General features: G+C 37.4%; 1 protein-coding gene across 2 annotated transcripts in view; it reads right to left on the bottom strand.

The window, feature by feature from the left end:
• Fcho2 (FCH and mu domain containing endocytic adaptor 2) overlaps positions 1-26,460 on the bottom strand; it is a 96,121-nt gene that overhangs the window by 52,582 nt on the left and 17,079 nt on the right. For both annotated transcript variants that reach the window (XM_038321269.1, XM_038321268.1), the window contains exons 4-8: positions 23,434-23,575; positions 23,196-23,348; positions 20,346-20,450; positions 6,615-6,713; positions 5,133-5,229 (exon numbers count right to left, since the gene is read on the bottom strand). In XM_038321269.1, coding sequence (XP_038177197.1) covers positions 5,133-5,229; positions 6,615-6,713; positions 20,346-20,450; positions 23,196-23,348; positions 23,434-23,575 — 596 coding nt within the window. The remainder of the gene's footprint in view (positions 1-5,132; positions 5,230-6,614; positions 6,714-20,345; positions 20,451-23,195; positions 23,349-23,433; positions 23,576-26,460) is intronic.

Here is a 26,460-nt window from a genome sequence, read left to right as displayed (position 1 = left end):
AGGCAGAGACAGGCAGATCTCTTGAGTTTGAGGCCAGCCAGGTCTACATAATGGAATCCCAGCCCAGCCAAAGCTACATAGTGCCTCAAAAAGAGAACAGACAAAACAAAACACCATTATTTTTAGGTATAGTGGCACATACTTGTAGTCTTAACCACTTAAGAAAGCTGAGGAAGAATTATCTGTAATTTGAGGCCAGCCTGGGCTGTATACAGTAAAAGCCTATCTCAAAAGTTAACTGAAAGTAAAATTAATAGAGCTGAGGTGGCAAAGCCCTCTAACCCCAAGACTCTAGATGCAGAGGCATGCAGATCTCTAAATGGGAGTCCAGCCTGCTCAGCAAGGAAAACACCAGGCTAGTCAGGGCTATATAACTAAACCTTGTCTCAAAATAGAATAAAATAAAAATTAGAAATAATAATGGCTAGTGAGTGAAATGGCTAGGCAGGTAAAGGGCTTGCTGCCAAGCCTGACAATCTGAGTTAAATTCCCAGGATCACAAGACAGAAGCAGAAAATCAACTCCCTCAAGTTGTACATACATACACAATAAATGAATGTAAAATTACAAGATTTATACATCTTTATTTTCAAAAAAGTTTTAAATTATTTATCCAAACATTTTCAATACCTGTATGAACTCCAATAAACTGATTTTCTTCTTTGAGTTACAATGCAATCTATTCATTACTTAATATTTGCTCAAGTCATTCTAGCTATGACCACTGGGAGCTTTTCTAGTTGTCTGGTTTTTCAAGACAGGGTTTCTCTACATAACCCTGGCTATCCTGGAACTCACTCTGTAGACCAGGCTGGCCTTGAACTCAGAAATTCACCTGCATCTGCCTCCCAAGTGCTGAGCTTAAATGTATGGGCCACCACATACTAAACAAATACTTCAATATGACACTAAGCTTTACTGGTGAAGCAGGCATGAAATAACAGCACTTAGGAAGCTGAGGCAAGAGAACTGAGGGGAGAAGGGAGGGAGAGAAACTAGGAAAGCAGGCCGGCAGCTTGGCTGGCTGTAAAATCTGCCTTAGGTACATAAAAACATTACCAGGTACCTTTAATCCTGGCACTCGGAAGGCCAGCATGGTCTACAGAGTGAGTTCTAGGACAGTCAGGGCTACACAGTGAAACCCTGCCTCAACCACCATCCCCACCCGCAAAAAAATAAAAAAATAAAAATAAAAATAAAAAAGGACAGATAAAGAAAAAAATTACAAAAAAAATTTCCTTAATTTTTTTCTCCTATCTTAAAAGCATAATACACATGCCACACACATGTCAGCCCTTGACTGAGTTTTTGGAAATGACACTGGCACATATACAAACAAGCAGCAAAGAAGTCCAAGAAGAGTTAAAAAAAAAACATTACATCAGGGCCAGCATAGTATCACCAGTAGACTGTCTATATACAGTGAAACACTATCTCAACCCCCCACACACACACAAAAAAAAGCTATCAAAAATGCCAATCAAAGCTAAGAATGGTGGAGGCTCCTAGAGGCTCCACTCCAGAGGCTGAGACAGATCAGCATAACATTTTAATGTTCCAATTATTCTCTGATTTTATATTTGAAGAAGACACTTGAAGCTCATTCTTTGGATTCTTTGGTTTTTTACATAATACTCTGGATCACCTGTGACTTAAAAGAAAGTATTGCTTAATAAATTAAGGTTCAGATTTCAATTCAAGTATACTGGCTTCAATTAATTTTTCAGAGTATTTTTAGATGATTGTAGATACACACGTTATAAAAAGTAACAAAAGGTCTCTGGAACATCTTGCCCAATTTCCAACAATGATAACATTTGGAAAACTATAGCTTGACATGACCAGAATAAAGATAAAATCTCTTCTTTACTTAGACATCACATCATCTTCATTCTGTCTTTAACTTGGTCTGTCCCCATTTTCTCCAATTGACGTTGGGATCAAGAATCCTGGAACTGAAGCTAGGCAGTAGCACACACCTTTAATTCCAGCACGAGGGAGGCTGAGGCAGGTGGATCTCTGTGAGTTTGAGGCCAGCTTGGTTGGTATACAAAGTGAGTTCAGGACAGTCATGGCTATTATATAGAAGATAGATAGATAGAATAGATAGATTAGATAGATAGAGAGAGCTAGACAGACAGACAGACAGGCAGGCAGGCAGGCAGGCAGGCAGGCAGGCAGGCAGGCAGGCAGGCAGAAAGAAAGAACAGAAAACTGTATGGGTATATGTGTATGTGTGGGGGGATATCATGGAATTAATATCCCAAGTTTAACATATACTAACTTAGGGTTATCTTTAGCTTTTTTTTTTTTAAAGATTTATTTATTTTGTTTACAGTGTTCTGTACTGTATCTGTGCCTGCAGGCCAGAAGAGGACACCAGATTTCTTTACAGACAGTTGTGAACCACCATGTGGTTGCTGGGAATTGAACTCAGGATCTCTGGAAGAATAATCAATGCTCTAAACCTCTGAGCCATCTCTCCAGCCCCTTATCTTTAGCTTCTCACTTCAATTATAAAACTGAAATATAGTACCTACTTCAGAAACCAAAGTGTGTCTGCAAAGTGACTAACAGTTCAGTACACAGAATCTAGTGTTCACTAAGTATTAAGTATAATGATTTGTGTCCACATAATGAAGATTTTTCTGAAAGTAAATTCATCCACTTCAGTCTAATCTTATTCATCATTTTATTTATAAACTACTTGTAAGTAAATAATAAAACTATTCAGCACACCATTTATAAACACAGAAATAAAAAATGAACAGAGAAGGGGATGTTTCCACAAGTACACAAAGGAGAAGTATGAAGTTCAGGGACATTTTTGATGAAAGGAGTCAATATGTGACCTGGCTTTTTAAGAGTGCATTTACTTCTTAAATAAATGGAAAGATGTGGAACGCACTACTCTCTAGAGTAGGCTATAACACAACTAAAGTGTCCAAGACAAAGAAAGGTCTGTGGAGGAACTTGCAAGCAGACCAAGCTGGCCAAAGTGAGAGCACTGAATCACACATCTCCAAGGGCTTCAAATTCAAGTACAGATAAAAAAAAAAAAAACTTATTTATTTAGCTGTTTATTTACTTAATGGGCACTTGTGTTCTGACTGTATATATGCTGTATGAGGGTGTCGGATACCCGGTAATGAGAGTTACAGATAGTTGTGAGCCGTCACGTGGGTGCTGAGAATTAAACTTGGGTACTCTGAAAGGGCAGCCAGTGCTCTTAACCACTGAGTCATCTCTCCAGCCCCTCAAGTACAGACTTTAACTTATATTCTGTCTATAATAAAAATTCAAAGATTGGTAAGCACCATAATTTTAAGTTCTTAATTGCATAGTCAAACACATATGTGGCTATAATGTTTTAAAGGGACCTAGTAAGAAATATCTATTATATCAGTGCAAAAAAACTGCAAATTAATCAGCCAGATAGAAAAAAAAAAGTCTGAGGGAGAAATACCAATATAATTCAATTACTAACATTTAAAAATTAATGAGATTTGGGAAGAAAAGAAACTTTAAGATGCCCCAGGTTTCAAGTCTTGCTTTTGTGATATACTGAAGAAAACTGACTCTTAAACTTTTCTTTTAATTGCTTATCTATTTTTCTAAATTCCATACCACAGTTTAATTAAGTTGACTGAATTATTTTTACCTGTGGAATAAAATATATTTCTTATACACTATAGTAAGGAACAAAGTCAAGAAGCTGGAAGGAAGTATTAGGTATGAATAAAAAGTGACAATGGCTACTTACTACACTCAGTGTCATAACAGGCTCATTAAAAGTAGAATATGGGATTCCAGAAAGAGGAAAGGTTAGCTTGCAGTCGTCATCCAGACAAAGAGGAAGCAAAATGAGACTGCCTCGCTGATAAAAGGTTCCAAGCCACGTGGCTAACACAGACAAGAATTATGGGTTACTGTAAGATATAATAATTAGTTAAAAAAAAAAACTTGGGAGGCAGAGGCAGGCGGATCTCTGTGAGTTCGAGGCCAGCCTGGTCTACAAGAGCTAGTTCCAGGACAGGCTCCAAAGCCACAGAGAAACCCTGTCTCAAAAAAACAAAAAAAGAAAAGAAAAAAAGAATTAATAAGAAGCCTGAGCTAATAGGTCAACCAGTTTATAATTAAAAAAAAAATAAATAAAAGTAGAATATGGGACCAGGCATAGCTGCACATACCTTTAGTCTAGCACTTGAGAGGCAGAGGCAGTGGATCACTGTGAGTTCAAGATCAACCTGGTCTACATAGAGTTCCAGGACAGTTACAGTTATATTACAGAGAACCCCTGTCTTTAAAAAAAAAAAAAAAAAAAATTAGAACATAAAACATAAAATACACCTTGTGAAAGAAGTAGAATGTGGAGGCCAGGCATGGTAGCACACTGCCTTTAATCCCAGCACTCAAGAGGCAAAAGTAGGAGGAGCTCTCTAAGTTTAAGGTTAGCATGGTCTACGTGCTGAGTTCTAGAAAGCAAGACTCCTACATTCATTCACTTGTGTATTCTTAATGCTTTGTACAGTTGGCACTCAATAAAAAACACTCCCTAGAAATTATGTGCATGAAAAAAGAAAGCCATTAAATTTTAAGAAAGGTCCTATATTAGTCTCAGTGCTGAAGGGTCAGTATTTCCTCATCTTCCTTCATTAAATAGGTCTTCTGTATCTATAGCTAAATTTCCTTTCAGAAATGCAAACAAGCCACAAATAGTTTCATTTTGTAAAAGTTAAATGACCATTTTAAGTAAATTATTAACTACTACAGGCTGTAACAAAAGCCTTAGTTTAGGGGCTGGAGAAATGGCTAAGTGGTTTAGAACACTTGCTGCTCTTGCAGAGAACCTACCTTCAATTCCCAGCACTCACATGGTAGCTTAGTCATTCATAACTCCAATTTCAGAGAATGTGACACCCTCTTCTAGCCTCTTCCAGCCCCAGGCATGAGACTAGTACACATACAGACATGTAGGCAAAACACTCATAAATATACAATAAACAAACATACATGACTCATTTTTTATGATTCACTCCATTTTACAGTTTAAAAATGTTGTTCAGGATATGTGATATAAAGTCACAATTTAAAAAATAACAATAATAAGGGAAGTACTTGTTTCATCTTACCAGGTCTTTCTTTCCCTGTGCCCTTTGACTCAGCAAATTTTTGTATCAAACTTTCAATTGTAGTATTAGCCATATTATTTATAAATTCTTCATGAACCTATTAAAAAAATAAAGTTTTTTACTTTATATTTCTTTTTAACTAACATTCTTACTTTACAAAGCAATTTAAAAAGTTACACAAAGCCAGGCACACGCCTTTAATCCCAGCACTTAGGTGGCAAAGGCAGGACGATCCCTGTGAGTTCGAGGACAGCCTAGTCTACAGAGAGAGTTTCAGAATTACAAAAAGAAACCCTGTCTCCAAAAACAAAACAAAAATTACACCAGATTTTTTTTTTAAATCTCCTGTGTTGTTTCCTATGTTGGCAGATTTCTAGAGACCATCTGCCTACCTTCTCCACTAAGATATTACTTTACAGGCAATTTATTATTGCTACTTTGATTATTTTAGAGACAGAATTCTTTTTTTTTCTTCCTTTTTATGATTTTTCAAGACAGGGTTTCTCTGTAAGTCTCAACTACCCTGGAACTTTCTTTGTAGACCAGGCTGGCCTTAAACTCGCAGAGATCTGCCTGCCTCTGCTTCCCAAGTGCTGGGATTAAAGGTGTGGGTCACCACTGCCTACCTAATATTTGCATTTTAAGTAGCAAAGGAAGACTTTTCCTTTCTCTCCTTACTTCAATACACCCCAGGTTATCACTGAAAACTTTCACATGTATATTTTCTAATTACTGAAATTGCTGCTTTAAACTTAAAATAGTAAAACTTGAAAAGAAAAATAATCAGAAGTTGGTAACATCCAATTTGTATGAAGAGTACTATATAGTTAATTCTTAGAAGTATGTAACTATTTAAAATAACCAGTTTAATATATATAAGTATATGGTTAATTTCACAGTAATACTGATAAGTATAGTTATATAGTAACTATATAATTCTACAACTTAGTTACTATAAAACAATTTAAATTGGGGCTGGAGAGATGGTTTAGTGGCTGTTTGTCCAGAGGACCCAAATTCAATCGCCACCACCCACTGAAGAGGCTCACAGACACCAGTAGCTCCACTTCCAGGGCAAGATGGCAATTCTGACCTTCAAGCACCTTCTGTCATATGTACATACCCACACATAATTTAAAAAACATCAGAAGTAAACTTTAAAAAAAATAAATTTTTAAAATACTGGTGGTGTATGCCTTTAATCCCTGAACTTGGGTTGCAGAAGCAGAAGGGTATCTATGAGTTCAAGGCCAGGCTGGTCCACAGAGTGAGCTCATGGATAGCCGAGGTTACACAAAGAAACCCCGTCTCAAAAAGCAAATAATAACAACAACAATCATAAAAAGTTATCATACTTGGTGATCAATAAAATACATATAAATACATATTCATCTGAAATAATTATCATATGTATGATTTCCAAATAATATGATAAAAGACTTGATAAACAACTTAATAAAAGACTTAAAGCAAAAACTTTACCTGGCCTATTTGTAAATGAATTTCCTTTATAGCATTTGACAAGGATCCTATAATTTCCTTTATGTGAATGAGATGAGTTTCTTCAATATCTTGAAATTTCTGGATTTAAAATATAGAAGTTTTGATTATAAAAAATACATATATACAAACAAATATATACTTTAGAATTATAAGAAGTTTTAGAAACTATTTTAACATAGACAACTAAATTAAATAACTTAGCACTATGTTTAAAATGCTTCTAGACAAAAACCTAATAATTTAACTTTTTGTTATCCCATTCTTTTGGGCAAGTATAAATTTTTTCAGAGTCTGAAGCTACTAGAAGTTAAACTCTAAAATCAGGATTTTAAAAAATTAGGAGAGCCAGAAGATAAGAGCATTATAAAAGCCAGAGAGATTTCCAAAACTAAAACCTGATGCTAGCAGAGCAAAGCTTTACCATTTGATTCTTAAGCTTACAATCTGGTCTAAGATTCCTAACATGCCTAACTTTTGAAAAGTTAGCAGAGTCTGTGGTCAGAGAACCTTGGGGAAGCCTGAGGGACTGTCTCAGCAGTTTTCTACAGAGGGAGGAATGCACTTGACCAGCTGAGGGTGTTGTCTGGGGTAGGAAGATGGGAATGCTGCAGGGAAGGAAACTTTCCCAGTTATGATAACATCTTTTCCCAGAGAATAACACTGCTAGCTCCTGCATTGCAAAACTCATGATCAAAAACTCTAGAATTAGCAAAATAATGGAACCTGTGTCACTTGGCTTACCCCACCATTTTCTAAGGAAAGTGTGTCTTCATTCCCTTTTAAGAGCTTTACCAAATAAGGTATATTTTGAACGAACCACAATAAAGTTTTATGTGTATGAGTGTTTTGCCTGCATGTTTATCTGTGCACCACATGCCTGCTGTGCCTGAAGAGGCCAGAACAGGATGTCAGACCCCGGAACAGAAGTTACAGATAGCTGTGAGCTGCCATGGGGATGGGTGCTAAGACTTCAATCCAGGACCTCGGAAGCAGCCAGTGCTCTTAACCACTGAACCGTTTCTCCTGGCCCCTACTTAGAAGTATCTTGAAGCATAAATTCACAAATAATTCAAATACAATTCTGACATGGAAAGATTTTTTTTTTTAGGATAGAAAAGAATGTGAAAAACCATTACAATGAAGAGATTTGGGTCTCTGTATGATAATATGCTAGGCAGTTTGAAAATGGAACATTAAATGAGAGGATAACTTAGATGGGACTTAAGTAATGTCAACTGTAAACATTATCAGTTTCATCATTTATGCTGTTATCACTAAAAAAGTTGGTTAATCTGAGTACAAAGAGGCAGGCCTAAGAAAAACTTAATAAAACAGATCACAGAGACATTCAAATACAAACAGAGGAATTTAACAGAAAACCAATTTCTGTGTTGCATTATAAGAATAGAGAGAAAACAGTCTAAGGTTTTCAAACAACCAACGTTAATATATCCAGTAACCTTACAGGGATTGCCTAATGACAGAGTAAGAGCTGAATGGACTCCTGAGCCAAAGTTAGAGTTAAGGAGACTCAAAGAAGCAAGTCTCATATGGAATGCATTCACCTTTTGTGAAGCAAATGTTAAACTCATGGTCAGTCTGTAAGAGAATTAGCCCTAAAGACTGGATAGAATAGATTAAAGTGTTTTTAGGAACTGGAACTATATTTCAGGTAAAGCAGAGCATGAGATCAATCAAATGAATAGGGTCAGGACGACAGTAAAATGTATCAAAACAATATGTGGCTAACACAGCAATGAATTTGTGGGAACATGATTTGTTACAGCAATGAATACTCAGATTAACATTCCCTTAAATTTAGACACAAACCATAAATTAGCATATGTTTCTGGGAAAAATAAAACTATTATAAAGAACAAGGTAGCACAGCTGCTGATCTTCCAAAGACACCAACAGCCCTACCTTTAAAATGATTGACACACAAACCTGCATGGGTTGCACAATGGCCTTTAACAAGAGAGAAAATACAGGCTTTAGAACAGCTGGTACAGGAGCAACTAGATGCTCAGCATACTGAAGAATCAACTAGCCCTTAGAATTCTCCGGTATTTGCTGTTAAAAAGAAATCTGGAAAAGGGAGAACGGTAACAAATCTAAGAGCTGTTAATAATGTGATTCAGCCAATGGGCTCTCTACAGTCTGTCATTCCTCTGCCTTCTCTACTGCCTAAAGGATGGTCACTTATAGCTACTGATTTAAAAGATTGTTTCTTCACTATATCTTTACAAGAAAAAGAGAAAAATTTGCCTTCCCAGTGCCTACTTATAATAATTCTCAGCCTGCTAAGAGATATCAATAGGTTCTCCACATGGAAGGTTAAATAGCCCCACCCCTGTACCAATATTTTGTAAGTTAGCAACTGGGAATAATACTTAAGCAATTTCCTGAATCTGTAGTTTACCATTCATGGATGGCATTTTACTATCTGATTCAAATGTAGCTGCTTTAGAAAGAATGTTTGAAGAAGTAAAGAAAATTTTGCCTTGTTGGGGATTACAAGTTTATCTCAAAAAATACAAAGGAGACTCTATTAATTATTTAGCCTATAAAATAGGTTTACAGACAATTAGACCACAAAAGGCGCAAATTAGAAGGGACTGACTGCAGACTCTTAATGACTTCCAAAGATTACTAGTAGACCTTTCCCATCTATGGTGCACTACTGGGATAAAACCTGATGAACTGAAAAGCCTTATGGAAACAAGGACTTAAATAGTCCCAGGAAATTATCAGATGAAGATGAGAGAATAGATTTTGATTAAAGAGAAATTACAGAAGACACATATGGATTGATTATGTAGATCCAAATCTTAACTACATTCTGGTCATATTACCCTCCAAACATTCTCTTACAGGAATTTTAATACAGAAAGAATATATTATCTTAGAACGGCTCTTTTAACCACATAAACCGAGTAAAAAAATTAAAAACTTATGTGGAAAAGGTCTCTGAGTTAATTCTAAAATGAAAATTGAAACTTCATCAATTAGCAGGAATAGACACAGCAGAAATTATAGCACCTTTTAATAACGATGAAATTGATAAATTATGGGAAGAAAGTGAACCCTGGCAAAGAGCTTATAGTAATTTGTTGGGAGAGATTAACAACAACTATCCCAAAAGCAAGAGAATTCAACTTATACAGAGAACTAACTGGATCCTTCCTAGCATTGGAGCCCTATTTTCCATACTGATGCAAATAAATATGGAAAGGAAGGTTACAAATCAGAAAATTTAAGTGGTTCAAAGTCCTTATTATTCTGTCCAAGAGTCAGAATTATATGCTATTCTCATAGTACTAAGAGATTTTAAAGAACCTCTCAACATAATTACTGATTCACAGTATACAGAGTTGGTTTGTATATTGAAACGGCTGAATTTATGCCAAATGATACAGAATTAATTTTATTATTTATTCAATTACAAGATACAATCAGGAATAGGAATCATCCCATATACATAACACGCATCTGATCCCATACAGGTCTGCCAGGTCCTCTAGCACAAGGTAATACAGAAATTGATCAATTATTGATCAAAAACGTGCTGAAGGCCTCAGAATTTGATTTTTTTTTAAAAAAAAAAAAAACTGTCAACAGCAAAAGCTTAAAAATTATTTTTTCATTAAGTGGCAACAAGCCAAGAAAATTATAAGGAAATGTTCTACTTGTTCTCTACACAACTAAACACCACTTCCTTCAGGGTACTCAAAGGAATGAAATCTGGCAGATGGGTGTGTTCCATTTTGTAGCATTTGGAAAACTAAAATATGTACACCACCATTGATATTTATGCAGGTTTTCAATGGGCAACTGCTTTGAGTTTGGAAAAAGCTGATTCAGTAATTACACATTTCCTGGAAGTTATGGTCATTGTGGGTATACCTGTACAAATAAAGACGGACAGTGGTCCAGCATTATGTCTCTAAGAAAATGAAACAGCTTTTTACTTATAATAAATATATAAATATTATATTACAGGTATACCACACAATTCTACAGGCCAGGCAGTTATAGAAAAATCACACTGAACTTGAAAGGATATGCTAAGCAAAAAGAACAGGATAACAAAGACCCCGCAGAAACAGACTGCATAATGCTTTGTTAACTTGAATTTTTTTAATGCTAATGAGAAAGATACAACAGCTATGGATAGACATTGGATAGCTGAAAAAACTACAAAATTAAATCTGTCAATATACTTTAAAGTTGTACTAACCTCAGAATGGAAACCAGGACATGTGTTATGTTGGGGAAAAGGTTTTGCTTTTGTTTCAACAGAAGAAAAGTTATGACTACCATAAAAAGATAAAGATTTGATTTAAACAAGAGACACCTCTCAATTAGAAGAGATGATAGTTCACCGAACAGTATGGCATTTAATCTAAACTAACCTATAAAACCAACAAATACTTTACATTTGATCAGATATAACTTGCCAAAAGAGAATCTCCCCAAAATTAGGGCTGGGGAAGGATTCTTTTTCTGTCTTTTCATGAGAATAAAAGAATCCAGCTAAGGAATCTGAAGACCACTGGACAAATGATATAGCTGAAGAAAAAGGACAAATCATCCAGAAAAAACTGTCCCAATAAAAAACTGGCCTAATGGTATATCACATTTCCAACAGGATAAAATTCCATAAATATCCCCAAATGTTTGTTTCTGCTATTCTCTACAGACGTATAATGCAAATGGTCTTTTTGTAGACAGTCTAATTAAAAATTAAAGCTGGTTTTGGAGTTGGGGTATGGCTCTTTTCGTCTATAAACCCACACGTGCTTATTAAATTAAAATCCAAAATTTGTCTCATGTCACTAAAGCCACCTGATATGACAGAATAAAAACAATTAAGGACTATTTTATTGCCACTAATCTCATAATCCATTGGTTTTATATTGTCTCTTTAGCAGTTTTTCTTAAATTGTAAAATTTACAAGTTTAATATATTCTAAACTTTTGTCATATTAATGGTCATATAGAGTACTAATTTTAGAAAAAGGTTTCATCTGCCTTCCTGTACATGCTTTTGGGTTTGAGTCTCTATCAGTTTTCTGCAGTGAACCATGAGCACACCTTACAGTGACCTTTGAAGTCTCCGAAAAGAGGATAGGGCCCCACAGTGACAATTTATCCAGGACTATAACACCACTAAGCTGAAAAACACCACCTAAAGATTGGCTTTCAACCAGAAACTGCTCAGAACAATTTTGAGGTGGCTAGCTGAGATGATCCAGCCTCACAGACTACCAGGACTTGAGACAAGCCCTGCACTTTCCCATTATGCAGAGACTGGTCAACAAATGATATAGCTATCTCTTCCAGGACTTGACAATTAACCCAAATTTTTCTTTTCAGGATTCCCTAAAGAGGTCGTCACACCCAGACAGGAGGAAGTAAATTTAAGAACATGACATAAACTTTCCCAAATTACTAGTTCTTGAAAGTTATTATTACCAACTGTTTAGGATAATAAGGAAATTATTATTAATCACCTATTAAAATAAAACTTGTAGTCACATTAGGTATGCTTTCAAGGTCAAATAAAGATATTTTAGATAGACATGCCATCATAAAATACTTCAGATCTACAGCAAGGGATTTAAGATGTTTTAATAACATAGGTTCTTTTTTTTATGACAATGAGACATGCCTGCTCCTGGAAGCACCAATCTACTTCAGAGAAGATAATGGACTTGAAGAAACTCCATCCACATGGAGATTACTTTGTGGCAAAAACTAAGCCACTGGGCAAGAAAATGCCCTTGCCTCGACTGCTGACAGCATGCTGTCCTAATCGGACATGCAGGACACAAAAGAGAGTGACTGTAAAACATCATCAAGGTAAGATGGACAGCTCTTTAGAATACCCTGCTTTACAGAAAAGTCTGTCGGATATGTTAGGCCTGTAGGCTGAAGGTAGACGCCCAACTTTGCAGACAAACTTTGGGTGACAGTCCAGGTAGCCAGCTGTTTTTGTCATTTCTCACTTGTTTTGGAAGTTGCTTGCTTGAACTTCCTGCATACTTCGTTAATATTTCCTTCTTGGGTCTTGAGGGAGTTGAAGACTAGATAGTTATAGTTTTCCTTGTTTACCGGACACAGAAAGCAAGTTATAATAGAAAGTGAATTAGGTATAACACTTTGAACTCAGCAAGATAGGATAGATAATGGAGTATTTTCTTTGAATTTGTCAAATTCAAATGGACTAGGCATTGTTGATGTATTTATTGCCTGTATATATTGTATATAGTTATTGTACTTATTGTATGTAGTTGTTCTATTTGTTATACCCTTCATTTTAGATAAAAAAAAAAAAGAAATATCATGGTATATTATTTGTGTTTTGATAAATAAAGCTTGCCTGAAGATTAGAGGGCAAAGCAGCCATACTAATCAGCCATACAGGCCAGGAAGTGGCAGCACACACCTTTAATCCCATGACTCAAAAGACAGAGTCAGATGGATTTCTATGAGTTCAAGGATACCCTGGGATACACAAAATCGATCCAGAAACAGATCCAAGTGGTGGTGGTTCACATCTTTAATCTCTGTGTTTGGGAGTCATACACTTTTAGTTCCAGCACTAGTGAGGTGGAAACAGGAGCAATATGGCTGGGCAGAGACAGGAATATAAAGGGGAAGAGACAGCAACTCAGGAGTGTGGAGCCTGAGGATTTGTGGAGACAGGCTCTCTCCCCTTCGGTCTACAGATTTGGTAGAAGTAAAAGGTCTCTCTAATGGTTGGCTGTTTTGCTTTTCTGATCTTCATGTTGAACCCCAGTATCTGTCTCTGGGTTTCTATTATTCATGCTGCAGGGAAAAAAAAAAGCACACTGCTAACTAACATTATTACTCTAAACTAGTAACTACTACTTATTCAGGGTAATTCAACAGTAGGATATGAATATTGTCTTATGTGTTTAAGGATAAATGAAAACATTTTTCTTAAACTTAAAAAAAAGTGCTTAAAATTTTTTTGTGTGTGTGTATGTATGTAAGTATGCATGTATGTACACTTGATGAATGTGCATGTGTGTAAGTATCTGGAGGAAGCCAGAAGCGGGTTTTAGATGCACTGAAGCTGAAGTTAAAGGTGGTTGCATACCTGTGTGCATATTAATGTGTTGGGTGCCAGCACATGCATGCTGCAGAGGGTATGCAGTCAGAGGACGACCTAAGGTGTCAGTCCTCGCCTTTGACTTGAAACAGTCTCTTACTACCCAGCTAGCATATACAGGCCAGGGGTCCCATGAGTTTCCAAGGTTGTCTCCACCCAAACTGCATAGGAGCATTGGACTACATAAACACACTGACTGAGTGTGGCAACTATGTGGGGTCTGGGGCTCTGAGAGCCAGTCATCACTCCTGGGTGTCAAGCACTTTATCACTAAGCCATCTCCCCAACCCAACGAATGACCCTTCTTGAACTTTCCCCCCTTATAATGCTCACATTCACTATTACATTTAAAAATCATAATCTCGTCAGCCACCAAAGATACCCAAAAGCAACATCTTGTTCAGAATCTATTTCCACAGAGAGCAATATCATTGCATCTGAGTAAACAAAATTTTCATATTATGTTTCTAATTTTTAAGAAAAGAGGCAAGAACGTAAAGCGAAGTTACATTTTAAACTGACATATAAAAACATAGAGGCTATACATATTAGTGGGGTACTATGTAATATTTTGATCCACATATATTTCATAATGTTTACATCAGGAAGAGCATTATCTCCTCAAACATTTATCAATTCTTTATGTTAGAGACTTTGAACATACGATTTCTTGCCCCATCTAACTCTAACTTAGTACTCACTGAACTTCTCTTCCCCATCTCCAGGCCGCTGACAGCTACCATTCTACTCTCGCAGAGGTTACAATTTCAGCCATTCTTACTCTCTATCCAAATGAGAAAACTTAAATCACACACACTTTGAGTAAGCACAAACCATACAGCTCACAACCACCTGTAACTCCAGATTTAGGGGATCTAAAACCCTCTTCTGGCTTCTTCCAGACACCTACACTCATGGCACACTCACCAAGTGTAGGTACATATGAACACACACACACACACACACACACACACACAAATAAAAATAGAGGTTTCTTTAGGAAAAAAGGGAAAGAAAAAAATAGCAGGAATCAGTTTCATTGGTATATAGCAGCTTACAGCTACTATTAGAGCCAGAAGGGTAAAGCAAAAAGGTCATGAGTTTGAGGCCAGTTTGGGCTACCAATGGAAATCCTGTTTGAAAACATAACAGGAAATGGACAGACGGCTCAGCAATTAAAACCATGTACTGCTCCCGCAAAGAACCCAATGGCTTATAACTGTCTCTAACTCCAGTTTCAGGGGATCCAATGTTCACTTCTGGTCTCTGTGGGGACACATTACATAATTTTAAAAACTAAATCTTAAAAAAAATACTAGGCCGTTGTGTGTGCCTACATACAAGTGCACATTACATGAGCTATCAGAAAGAAAGACAAAGAAAACCATTAAGAGAAAATATACACACTAGCAAGGATTATTTAAATCAGGACAAACTTATCTCTCTCTTCACAAGTAGTGTGGTTCACATCTGTTCAAGTAAATTAATATTCATTTGCAAATGTCAGAGTAAATAATTAAAATGCTATTTTGAAGAAAATGCAATGAGAACGAAGAAAAAGATAAGGAAATGGAACTATGATGCTGGAAAATGCCCCCTCCCCACCCCCAGTTTTCTGAGACACAGCTTTCTCTGCGTAGTCCCTAGCTGTCCTGGAACTCAATCTGTAAACCAGGCCAGTCTTGAATTCACAAGAGATCTGTCTGCATCTGCCTCCCAAGTACTGGGCTTAAAGGTGTGTGCCACAACTTCCCTACTTAAAAAAAAAAAATACATTTATGCATACAGTGTTCTGCCTGCATGTATCCCTGCAGGTCAGAAGAGGTCAACAAATCTCTTTACAGATGGTTTTGAGTCACCATGTGGATGCTGAGAATTGAACTCAGGACCTCTAGAAGAACAGCCAGTACTCTGAACCTCTGAGCCATCTCTCCAGCCCAGAAAAATACTTTCAAAATAATACTATTAAAAATATTTGCAGGGCTGGAGAGATGGCTCAGTGGTTAAGAGCGCTGCTTGCTCTTCCAAAGATCCTGAGTTCAATTCCCAGCAACCACATGATGGCTCACAACCATCTGTAACGAGATCTGGTGCCCTCTTCTGGCCTGCAGGCATATGTGCAGAATACTAAGAATACTATATACATAATAAATGAATAAATCTTAAAAAAAATATTTGCAAAGCTGGATGTGCTGACATACACTATTAATCCTAGCACTTGGGAAGCAGAGGCAGGTGGAGTTCTGTGAGCTCAATACCAGCCTGGTCTATACAGTGAGTTTCAACAGAGTCAGGGCTACATAGTAAGACTCCATCTCAGGGGGAAAAATGCAGTCAAGACCAGACATGGTGGCTCCTACAAGTAATTCCAGTATTCAAGATACTAAGGCAAGAACGCAAGCTGGAGACCAGCTTGGTCCACACAGAATCTAAAAAACAAATACACAAACAAATAAAACAACTTGTTTGTGTGTATTTATAAAATTATAGGTTTGAGTTGGATCCTAGATCACACAAAGTGGCAGGAGAGATTCCACTCCAGAGCTGTTCCCTGCCCTGCACAAACATAATTTTTTTTAAAAAATTTAGGAGGTCAAGAGATGTCTCAGCAGTTAAGAGCACTAGCTGCTATTCCAGAGGACCCATGTTCAATTCTCAGCACCCACATAAATGCTTACAACTATTGGTAACTTGGTAACTATAGTCCCAGGGGTCTGATGCCCTCTTCAGGCAAAACTCCCATATTTAATTTAAAATGTTAAGTAACATCAATAAAGAAAATTACTGAACAGCAAATTATAATTCATATTCTAAATTAAATGATTAACTTCAAGTATTTTAATCAGCAGAAAAGTAAAATTAACAAATCAAGTAACATGTTCATTTTTTATTGTTTTTTCAAGATAGGTTTCTCTGTCCTGGCTGTTCTGGAACTGGCTCTGTAGACCAGGCTGGCCTCAAACTCAGAGATCTGCCTGCCTCTGCCTCCCAATTGCTGGGATTAAAAACGTGTGCCACCACTGCCACGAGGATAAATGCACATTCTTAATGATTTAGATGTCAAACACCATTTGCTGCAGTCTGTGGCAGTCTTCTTTGCAACAGAAATTTGACTATTTTTAGAGAATCTCACTGAATACAACTAAAGCCTTCTTGTGGAAGCATCATCTTTTCCATGTACCACAAATGATAGAGCCATTCTGCAGTCATTACCTGTGGCTGCACTGACACAGCACGACCCGGTTTTCTTTTACTCTGGCATTTACTTGGGTCTGAGCTTCTCTTCATGCAAGTTCTCAGTGACCCATGTAAATCAAACATGAAGTCATCATGGCTTTGTGAACTCATACCATCTTAAAAAGGCTCGGCTTATAGTTTCTTACCCAAAATCTTTAGGGCCAGGTATGTTTAGAATTCATTTTTTTCATTTTTAAAATAGAGAAGTGGTACTATAAAAGTACTATCAGCACAATTTGGTGCTTATCAATCACACTGGTAAGCATATACATTCAGTCTAAAATAATCAAAATTATAAACAACTTCCCACAGATTCAGGTCACGTATTGCTGTCAAAGAGCTACAATAAAAACAATTCTGAGTTTAGAGAACTTTGAGGATTCAAAATTGTGGCTATGACAACAAATTACATCTGGCACTGTAACAGCACCTGTGATGGAGGACTCTCATTGGCTAATAAAGAAACTGCCTGGCCCATTTAATTGGCCAGCCCTTAGGTGGGCGGAGTAGACAGAACAGAATGCTGGGAAAGGAAGTTAATAAATTGCCATGCCTCTGCTCTCTGGGGCAGACTGCTGTGCCTCTCCTCAGAGAGACAGATGCGATGAAGCCAGCCGCCAGGTCAGACATGCTGAATCTTTCCTGGTAAGACACCATTCGTGGTGTTACACAGATTATTAGATATGGGTTAAAGCAAGATGTGAGTAAGAGGCTGAAATTAATGGGTCAGGCAGTATTTAAAAGAATACAATTTGTGTGTTGTTATTTCGGGGCATAAGCTAGCCAGGTGGCCGGGAGCCGGGTGGCGGGAAGCTGGCCCACTGCTCCCCACTACACACCTGGTATATCAAAATCAACATACTAACTGAACATCTGAACATCTCCACGGGTCAACAAAGAGCTTCATTAAGTTTCTCCCATTCTTCTTTACCAATGCACTTGACAGTGAAAATCTCTAAGAATTTCTCTCCCTCCCTAACCCCTGCGACTTCCACAGCATTTGCAACTCTCATCTAAAATGCACCAGGCCCTCGCTTTTCTCACCTGAAGGATGCTGACTTCGAAACTTTTCCAGCTTTGCAGCTGGAAAAATTCATTCTTCATAAAACTGCCAGAACTAACTTTTAAAATACAGACCCAATCATGTTACAAGCAAACATATGCAACTACCAGGCTGCCAGCTGCTCACAGGAGAAGATTAATCACTGGTGTAGTCCAGCCTCCACCTATCTTTTTAACCTCATTTAACTATTTCTATACTTTTGATTTTTCTCAGTTTTATTTTCTTTCTAGAATATAGCATCTATTTTATCCTTTGGGCCCCCAAACCTAGGACACTTCTACCCTGCTGTTCTACTCATTTTTCAAGTCTCATTTTTCCTTATTTTTATGTTTTACATTTATTTATTTGTTTGTTTGTTTGTTTATTTAATAAATAGAGGCAGGGGTGCCATGACTCATGTAGAGGTCAAAGGACTACTTGCAGGAACAGATTCTCTCCTTCTACCAAATGGACTTCAGGGATTGATGATGTAGGAGGATCTTCTATCTACTGTTGCTTTCATTGGTTAATTAATAAAGAAAACTGCTTGACCTGATATGATAGTTCAGAACATAGGAAGGCAGGGAAGACAGAACAGGATTGTGGGAGAAAGAAAGCAGAGTTCAGGCAGACGCCATGAAGCTCCAGCCCAAGATGGACATAAGTTAAAATCTTCCTGGTAAGCCACAGCCTCGTGGTGCTACACAGATTTAATGGAAATGGGTTAATCAAGATGTGAGAATTAGCCAATAAGAGGCTAGAGCTAATGGACCAGGCAGTGTTTAAATGAATACAATTTGTGTGTTGTTATTTCGGGGGTAAGCTAGCCGGGATCGGGGCGGGAACGCAGCCCACCACTCCTTTTACTACAATTGGCGCCTAAGCTAGCCATACAGGAGCCGGGCGGGACGAAGAGCAGGCCTGCTCGCCACATCACTACAGATTGAACTATGGATGTTAGGCTTGGCAGCAACTGCCTTTCCTTGCTGAGCCATCTTGCCAGCCCCAAGTCTATTTTGAATGTAACTTCTCCAAAAGAAGTCTCTTGACCTCCTGTTTTAAATTAAGTCACTCCTATTATTTTATCCCCTGAAAGCCTAGTCCTTCCCTGTGTAACATTTATAAAAATGTGCTATTTTATAAGCATGTGGTCCATGGCCACCTCCATCCTCTGTACTGTCACATGAATGCACCCTGCATCTAGCACAGTACCGTTGACATAATAGGTAAACATGAAAGTGAGTACCTACACCTTCTGGGTTGTGAAATGTTAAGTCATTCATTTTCTTGAGAGGAGACAAAAAAAAACTAGCAATCAAAGTTTCAGATTTAGCAAGACTTTTTTCGTATCTAATATATGCCCACCAAACTGCTGAGAAAGTAAGAATACACAAAGCATCCAATCCTTATCCTCATATAATTTACATTTCATGGGAAAAGACACAACAAATAGGAGTGAAGGCACCAGTGGTGTGGCCCCTCAAAAATGACGACTAAAACATTCCAGTCTCCTCATTAGCCTCAGGTCCAGAGCTGCAGCACCCCAAGAAGGATATGCAGCATGACATGGTAAACCGCCACTGCGAACTGGAGAGTCCTCACTATCTACTAGATGAAATTAAATTCCTGACATATTAAATGGTACTAGGTGCTAAAAACATAAAACAAGAGTGGGAGCAAAAATGTTATAAGGTAGGATTCATAAAATGCACCTATCTTAAAACAAGCCTTCAACTAGGACTGAAAGAACACCAAATTACATATAATTTATCCAAGTTAAAAGAACACAAACATTGCCATTGCCTACCTTCCTCCACTGTTACAGTCTGTATATGAAATGTCCATCACAGGACACTTGTTCCCCAGCTGTTGAACTGTTCTGAGGGAGCATGGGATCCTTTGGACAAATGTGCCTAGCTGGTCGATGTAGAAGACAGGGCCATGACCTGAGGAGTCTAATCTAGCTCTAGTTCTAGACCAAACTTTGTTTCCTGATCCTCTAAGATGTAAGAACATAACATTATATTCTTTCTTCTCTATCATGACGGACTACAGGTAAACCACGAGCCAAGGTATATCCAGCCCTTTTCCTCAGGTGTATGAGAAGCATTAACACTCTGGCATGTTAGCTCTTTATCTCCAAAACAAGAAGACAATATAAATTATTACAGCACTGAAACGGTTCATTTAAATTTTTCTAATACTAAAAAAATAAACAAAAACATTCTATTATTTATTCCGTATAAATATAATCATTCTGTCTTCAACTTAAAGCCTTGAAAATACCAACCTGAGCTGTTTCTGTCATCTTCTGTTCAAAATCAGCTTTTGTTAATGCATACTTTTCCACATAGAGTTTATAAGTATCTGTAGCTTTCTTAGATTTAACAGTTGCCTGTAACAAAACAAAAGCATTTAAGAATGTATTTATTTTAATTTTATATGTACAAGTGTTTGTCTTCATGTATGTCTGTGAATGATGTGCATTTCTAGTGCCCTCAGAGGGCAGAAGAAGACATCAGATCTCCAGAATCAGAGTTACAATGGTTGTGAGCCACCATATGAGTGATGGGAATCAGACCTGGGTCATCTGCAAGACCACCCAGTGCTCTTAACTGCTGAGTCATCTTTCCAGCCCACTCCTCAAAAGTATATAAATATAAAATATAAACAAAGCTATTTCTTTATTTATTAAAGATTTATTTATTATGTATACAGTGTTCTGTCTGCATGTATGCCTGCAGGCCAGAAGAGGGCGCCAGATCTCATTACAGATGCTTGTGAGCAACCAAGTAGTTGTTGGGTACTGAACTCAGGACCTCTGGAAGAGCAGTCAGTCCATCTCTCTAGTCCAAACAAAGCAATGTACCTTGTATAAACACCTGGGTCCTACTACTATCCTATTATACATATTCAACTACTACAAATCCAGTTAGGCATGCTGGCGTAAGTCATTAAACCCAGTATTGTGAGGCACAGGCAAGTGGATCTCTTAAATTCAAAGCCAGCCTGGTCTACATAGTGAGTTCTAGGTCATCCAGGAATACATAGTGAAACAGTCTCAAAAAATAATAAATACTAGAGCCGGGCAGTGGTGGCGCACGCCTTTAATCCCAGTACTTGGGAGGCAGAGGCAGGTGGATCTCTGAGTTCGAGGCCAGCCTGATCTACAAGAGCTAGTTCCAGGACAGGCTCTAGAAACTACAGGGAAACCTTGTCTCGAAAAACCAAAAAAAAATAAATAAATAAATAAAAATAATAATAAATACTATTGATAATAATTAAAAATCTGAAAAAGATCCAAAAAATGACAAAGTTCCTGCTCCAAGTATTTTGGATAAAGAGTAAATATTCAAAGTAACCTATCTTCCAAATTTTTTTTAAACTATTAACTTCTTTAGCTCTGTTGCTTTAAAAATAATGTTTTTAGTATTTATTTTTTCATTTTCATATTTTAAAATTAGCTGGGTTTTATTGAGTAAATCTTGTTTCATGAAGCCTTCATTAATTTCTTAATCCTCTCTAGTATGATTCATATTCACTTATTTCTTTGCAGAACCTAACACATTTTTGTTGTGATGCTTTTTAATTTAAATTTCATCCAATGAGATTTCTTATTCCAGTTATTAAATGCATTAGCACCCTGTCTCAATATTAGATCTCTTAAATGTGTTCTAGAATCTTACCTGTTTGCTCATTCCAAATGGGAGGTTTCTGGGTTTTTCCTTCGCATGAGATGTGAAGTACACTCACTTCACACCTTCACACATTACTTTATTATTCACATGCTCAACCACTAAGTTTTCAGATTATCCACTGCCAACTCTCCAAGATCTAATCTAACGTGTTTTTAAAATACAGTTTTAACTACTCTCCTTTTAGAATATTAGGGACAGGTTCTATAAACTGACTCAAGATCAGGATTATGCACCTATAGTTTACATCTCCAAGACCCCAATCTCCCAGAGTCTGTGGACTTAGATGGCTGTTTCACTTACACGGCTTTCAGCTGTGAGCCAAGTTCTTTATGGCTTATCAGAAATGGGAACTTCTGCTCTCCTTTGTCATGTAAGAGTCAAATTCCACCTACCTTAGGAACTTGAGCCCAACAAATTTTGATTACAATCTTTTCATGTCATCTTGGCTGCTGACCCCCAAAAACAATCCTCTTCCTTTGAATTCATTCTTGGCTTTTCTGTTCATAGTTTATTTATAATTGCTGTGTTCGAAACAGAAAGTTTCAAACTACAAATTTAATTGTACCTCATCTTTTTCTTGCCTCCCAATTTTTACTCATTATATAAACTTTAAAGGACTTATTACTCCAAATCCCATTAATGCTTTTATTTTTTTCTCAACTAACTTCTATATGAAAGTATACATTTGTTTTTCTAACTAGATATATTAAATATTTTACTAAGATTCCAAAAGTAGTTTTAAATGAGATACATGTCAAAGAAACGAATGGCTGAACTGTTTTAGGAGGAAGGGAAAGACTGGGTGTGGTGGTGCATGCAGGAGGCAGAGGCAGGTGTCTCTGACTTTGAGGCCAGCCTGTTCCAGATTAGCCAAGTCTGTGTTTTGTTTTTTTTTTTTCTCAACAAAAACAAAAGAAAAAAAGACCTACTTTCAGTTTAAATAGAATAGGGAAAAAGTTATAGTCCACTGCAATGTAACATAAATTTGGCTGGTCAGCAACAACATACACTTAAAGCTTATCTTTAATTTGCTATGTGTTTCTAATACACTAAATTATTTCACCAATTAATTTACTATGTAAGTATCTGGGAGGTGGGGGGGGGGTCAGTAAAGTTCACGCCATGGAAGCATAAAGACTTGCGTTCAGGTCCCCAGCATCTATATAAAAGCCAGGCATGGTGGTATACTTCTGTAAGCCTGGTACTGAAGAAAGTAGAAACTCTTGGAGTAGGGACTCAATGGCCTCCTAGTCAGTCTAGCTCAGTTATTTCCAGGTTCAGTAAGAGGACCTACCTCAAAAGATAAGGGAGAACCACAGAGGAGGATAGAGTAACCTCTGTCCTCCACAAGTGTATGCATCTGCTCTACATACACCACACACACATTACATATACAAAGAAGAAAGGAATTTGGAAGTATAGAGGTATTTTTATATAATTACCTTTTCTATTTCTCTCTGTGTAGCTCCTTCCTTTTTTAGACGTTCCTGTTCTACACATTTGGCATTGTAATTTTCCTTAGATTTCTGGAGGGCCTGAGTTATATTTTGAATGGCTTGGACTGCTTCCAGAGTCCCTGCAACTTCTTCTTTAGTCTGTTTGATAAGAAGTGGTTCAATAAAATGAGTTATAAAGCACTTACCATATAACCACTCAATTCTTTAACAAGAAAAAAGTTACCTTTTTATGAGACTTTACTTGCTCCTCTCCATATTTCTGAACTTCCTTTATTAATTCCTGTAATTTTCTAACAAGATCCAAATGACAATTTGCTAATTTCTCTGTAGATGTTTTGAACACATCCCACACTGGTGCAAATGTTCTAAGGGAAAAGCACAGTATGGCGATAATGCATTAAGATAAAAAGGAGCCAGTGAGATGACTCAATAAGGAAAAACATGCTTGTCATTAAACCCGAAGACCCATGTTCAATCCCCAGAGCCCACCACAGAGAGAACTGACTTCCAAAGCTGTCTTCTAATCTGCTGCTTATGTGTGCCATGGCCCAGATGTGTCCAGTCACATGCATACATATCATCACATACCGTAATAAAAAGTAAAGTTTAAGGTTCTAAATTAAACCAAATGGAATCAATAATGCTATATTCAGAAAAAGTAAAAGATGAAATTAAAATAATGAAATGACCCATAGATTGTGTATGTCTGTCCTTGGTTAATAATTTAAAATATCTTTGAACCATAGGGACCAATTAAACTTGGTTAATCTTATGTCACAAGTCTTCATAGTTCCTGCCATTTAATTGTATTCAGGCACATCATAAGCCTTTCTATGATCAACTAGTGTTAAAAATTAACTTATCAAACTTTCAAACTGTGAGTATCCCATTAAAGATGCTTCATCAAAAATAAAGTTTCTCAGGGCTGGAGAGATGGCTCAGTGGTTAAGAGCACTGGCTGCTTTTCCAAGACACGGGTTTAATTCCCAGTACCCAAATGGCAGCTCAAGACTGCCTGTAACTCCAGTTCTAGGGGTTCCAAAACCCTCACACAGACTAGACACAGGAAAAACACGAATGCACATGAAATAAAATAAATAAAAAAGAATAATAATAAAGTTTCTCTGGGGTTGGAGACATAGCTCCACTGAGTGCTTGCCTCACATGTAAGAGATCCTGGGTTTGATTCCCAACACAACAATTATAAAGGTAACAACAATAAAACCTTCTCGTCTAAATTTAAATAAACAAAAATCAATTTTTACATGTGATTTATTTGTGCCTTCTATAAGTTCACACAAATTATTTAACAGCAGCAATCTGAAACCTTTATCTGAGCTTTGTAATTGTACCTGTGTCCTTAAACACCTTACTATCACCTTTCTAACACAGTGTATGAAATGTGTAACATATTTTCCTCCCACTTCTTCTCAATAGTAAAGACTTAAAATATTCAGCAGGCTCAAATACATTCAAGGACTTCTAAACTTACCATCCCTTGGATAATAATAAAATTTCTATGGTTAGTTTAAAACAGTCTAGTCTGTGTAGAATATTCTTTGTTTCTTTAAAGATTTATTTATTAAGTATATAGTGTTCTGCCTGCATGTATGCCTGTAGGCCAGAAGAGGGCACCAATCTTATTACAGATGGCTGTGAACCACCATGTGATTGCTGAGAATTGAACTCAGGACCTTTGGAAGAGTAGCCAATGCTCTTAGCTGCTGAGCCATCTCCCTAGCCCCCTTTTTAAAATTTTGTTTTTGTTTTTCGAGACAGAGTTTCTCTATGTAACAGTCCTGGCTGTCCTGGAACTCACTCTTTAAGACCAGGCTGGCCTCGAACTCAGAGACCCACCTGACTCTGGCTCCTGAATGCTGGGTGCTCTACAACTACCTGGCCAGTGTAGAATATTCTAAAGATAGAGAATTCTGTGCTCAAGTATTTGCTTTAAAAGTCTCTACAAATAAAGCTTCTAATAGAAAAAACAAATAGCAACAACAGCCACTAAGGCAAGAGGGCAGAGAACAGAATGACTTACTGCCAACTGCTATAATTCCTAACCAGTAGAAAAATTAGCTGCAACAATCATGATACGCAATTATAAAGAAGTTCAAAGAAGTTAATTAAACTCCTTAGACTAGGACTGTTCTGATCCACCTGCCTCTGCCTTCCGAGTGCTGGGATTAAAGGTGTGCACCACCATTGCCCAGTTACCAATGTATTCTTTTATTTGTTTGTTTGTTTATTATGTATACAATATTCTGTCTCTGTGTATGACTGCAGGCCAGAAGAGGGCACCAGACCTCATTACAGATGGTTGTGAGCCACCACGCGGTTGCTGGGAATTGAACTCAGGACCTTTGGAAGAGCAGGCAATGCTCTTAACCTCTGAGCCATCTCTCCAGCCCTACCAATGCATTTTTTACACCAAAAGGGGATTCAATACAAGATTTCTCTAAAAATAGGTTTCTTAAGGCCAAGAAAATGGCTTATCAGGCAAAGGCACTTGGTATGCAAACCCAATACCTGGGGTCAGTTCTTAGAACCCATGCAAAGATAGAAAGATGAGCACTGAGTCCACAAAGGCACCCTCTGCCCTACCTTCCTACCAGTCTACACAAGACAATTGTTGCTATTTTATGTGTGTGGGTGCTTTGCCTATGTGTATGTCGGCATACCTATGTGCAGATCCGCATACTGTGTGAGTGTTTAGTGCCCAAGGAGGCCAGAGGCACTGAGTCCCCCGGAACTGGAGTTACAGATGATTGTTAGCCCCAATGTGGGTGCTAAGAATTGAACATGAGTCCTCTAGAAGAGAAGCAAGAGTTATATATATAATATATATATATATATATATATTATGTATACAATACTCTGTCTGTGTGTATGCCTGCAGGCCAGAAGAGGTCACCAGACCCCATTACAGATGGTTGTGAGCCACCATGTGGTTGGGAATTGAACTCAGGACCTTTGGAAGAGCAGGCAATGCTCTTAATCTCTGAGCCATCTGTCTAGCCCAATAGTTCTTAACTACCAAATCATCTCTCCAATTCCACAAATTAAAAAAAAAGTTAATATATTTTAAATTTTACTTTAAACTATATTATAAGAAAGTTGCAAATTAAAGAAAAAAAAAATCACTCACAAAATTAACCAGACCGAAAAGACACAGCCCAGTGTAATTTCCATGCAGTTAGAGCAGCCACTGGAATGGAAGCCATAAAGCTTCACACTAAAGGTCGTACTT

This window comes from Arvicola amphibius, chromosome 3 (genome assembly GCF_903992535.2).
Source record: "Arvicola amphibius chromosome 3, mArvAmp1.2, whole genome shotgun sequence".
Lineage (NCBI taxonomy): Eukaryota > Metazoa > Chordata > Mammalia > Rodentia > Cricetidae > Arvicola > Arvicola amphibius.
This window is presented reverse-complemented; position numbering and strand designations above follow the sequence as displayed.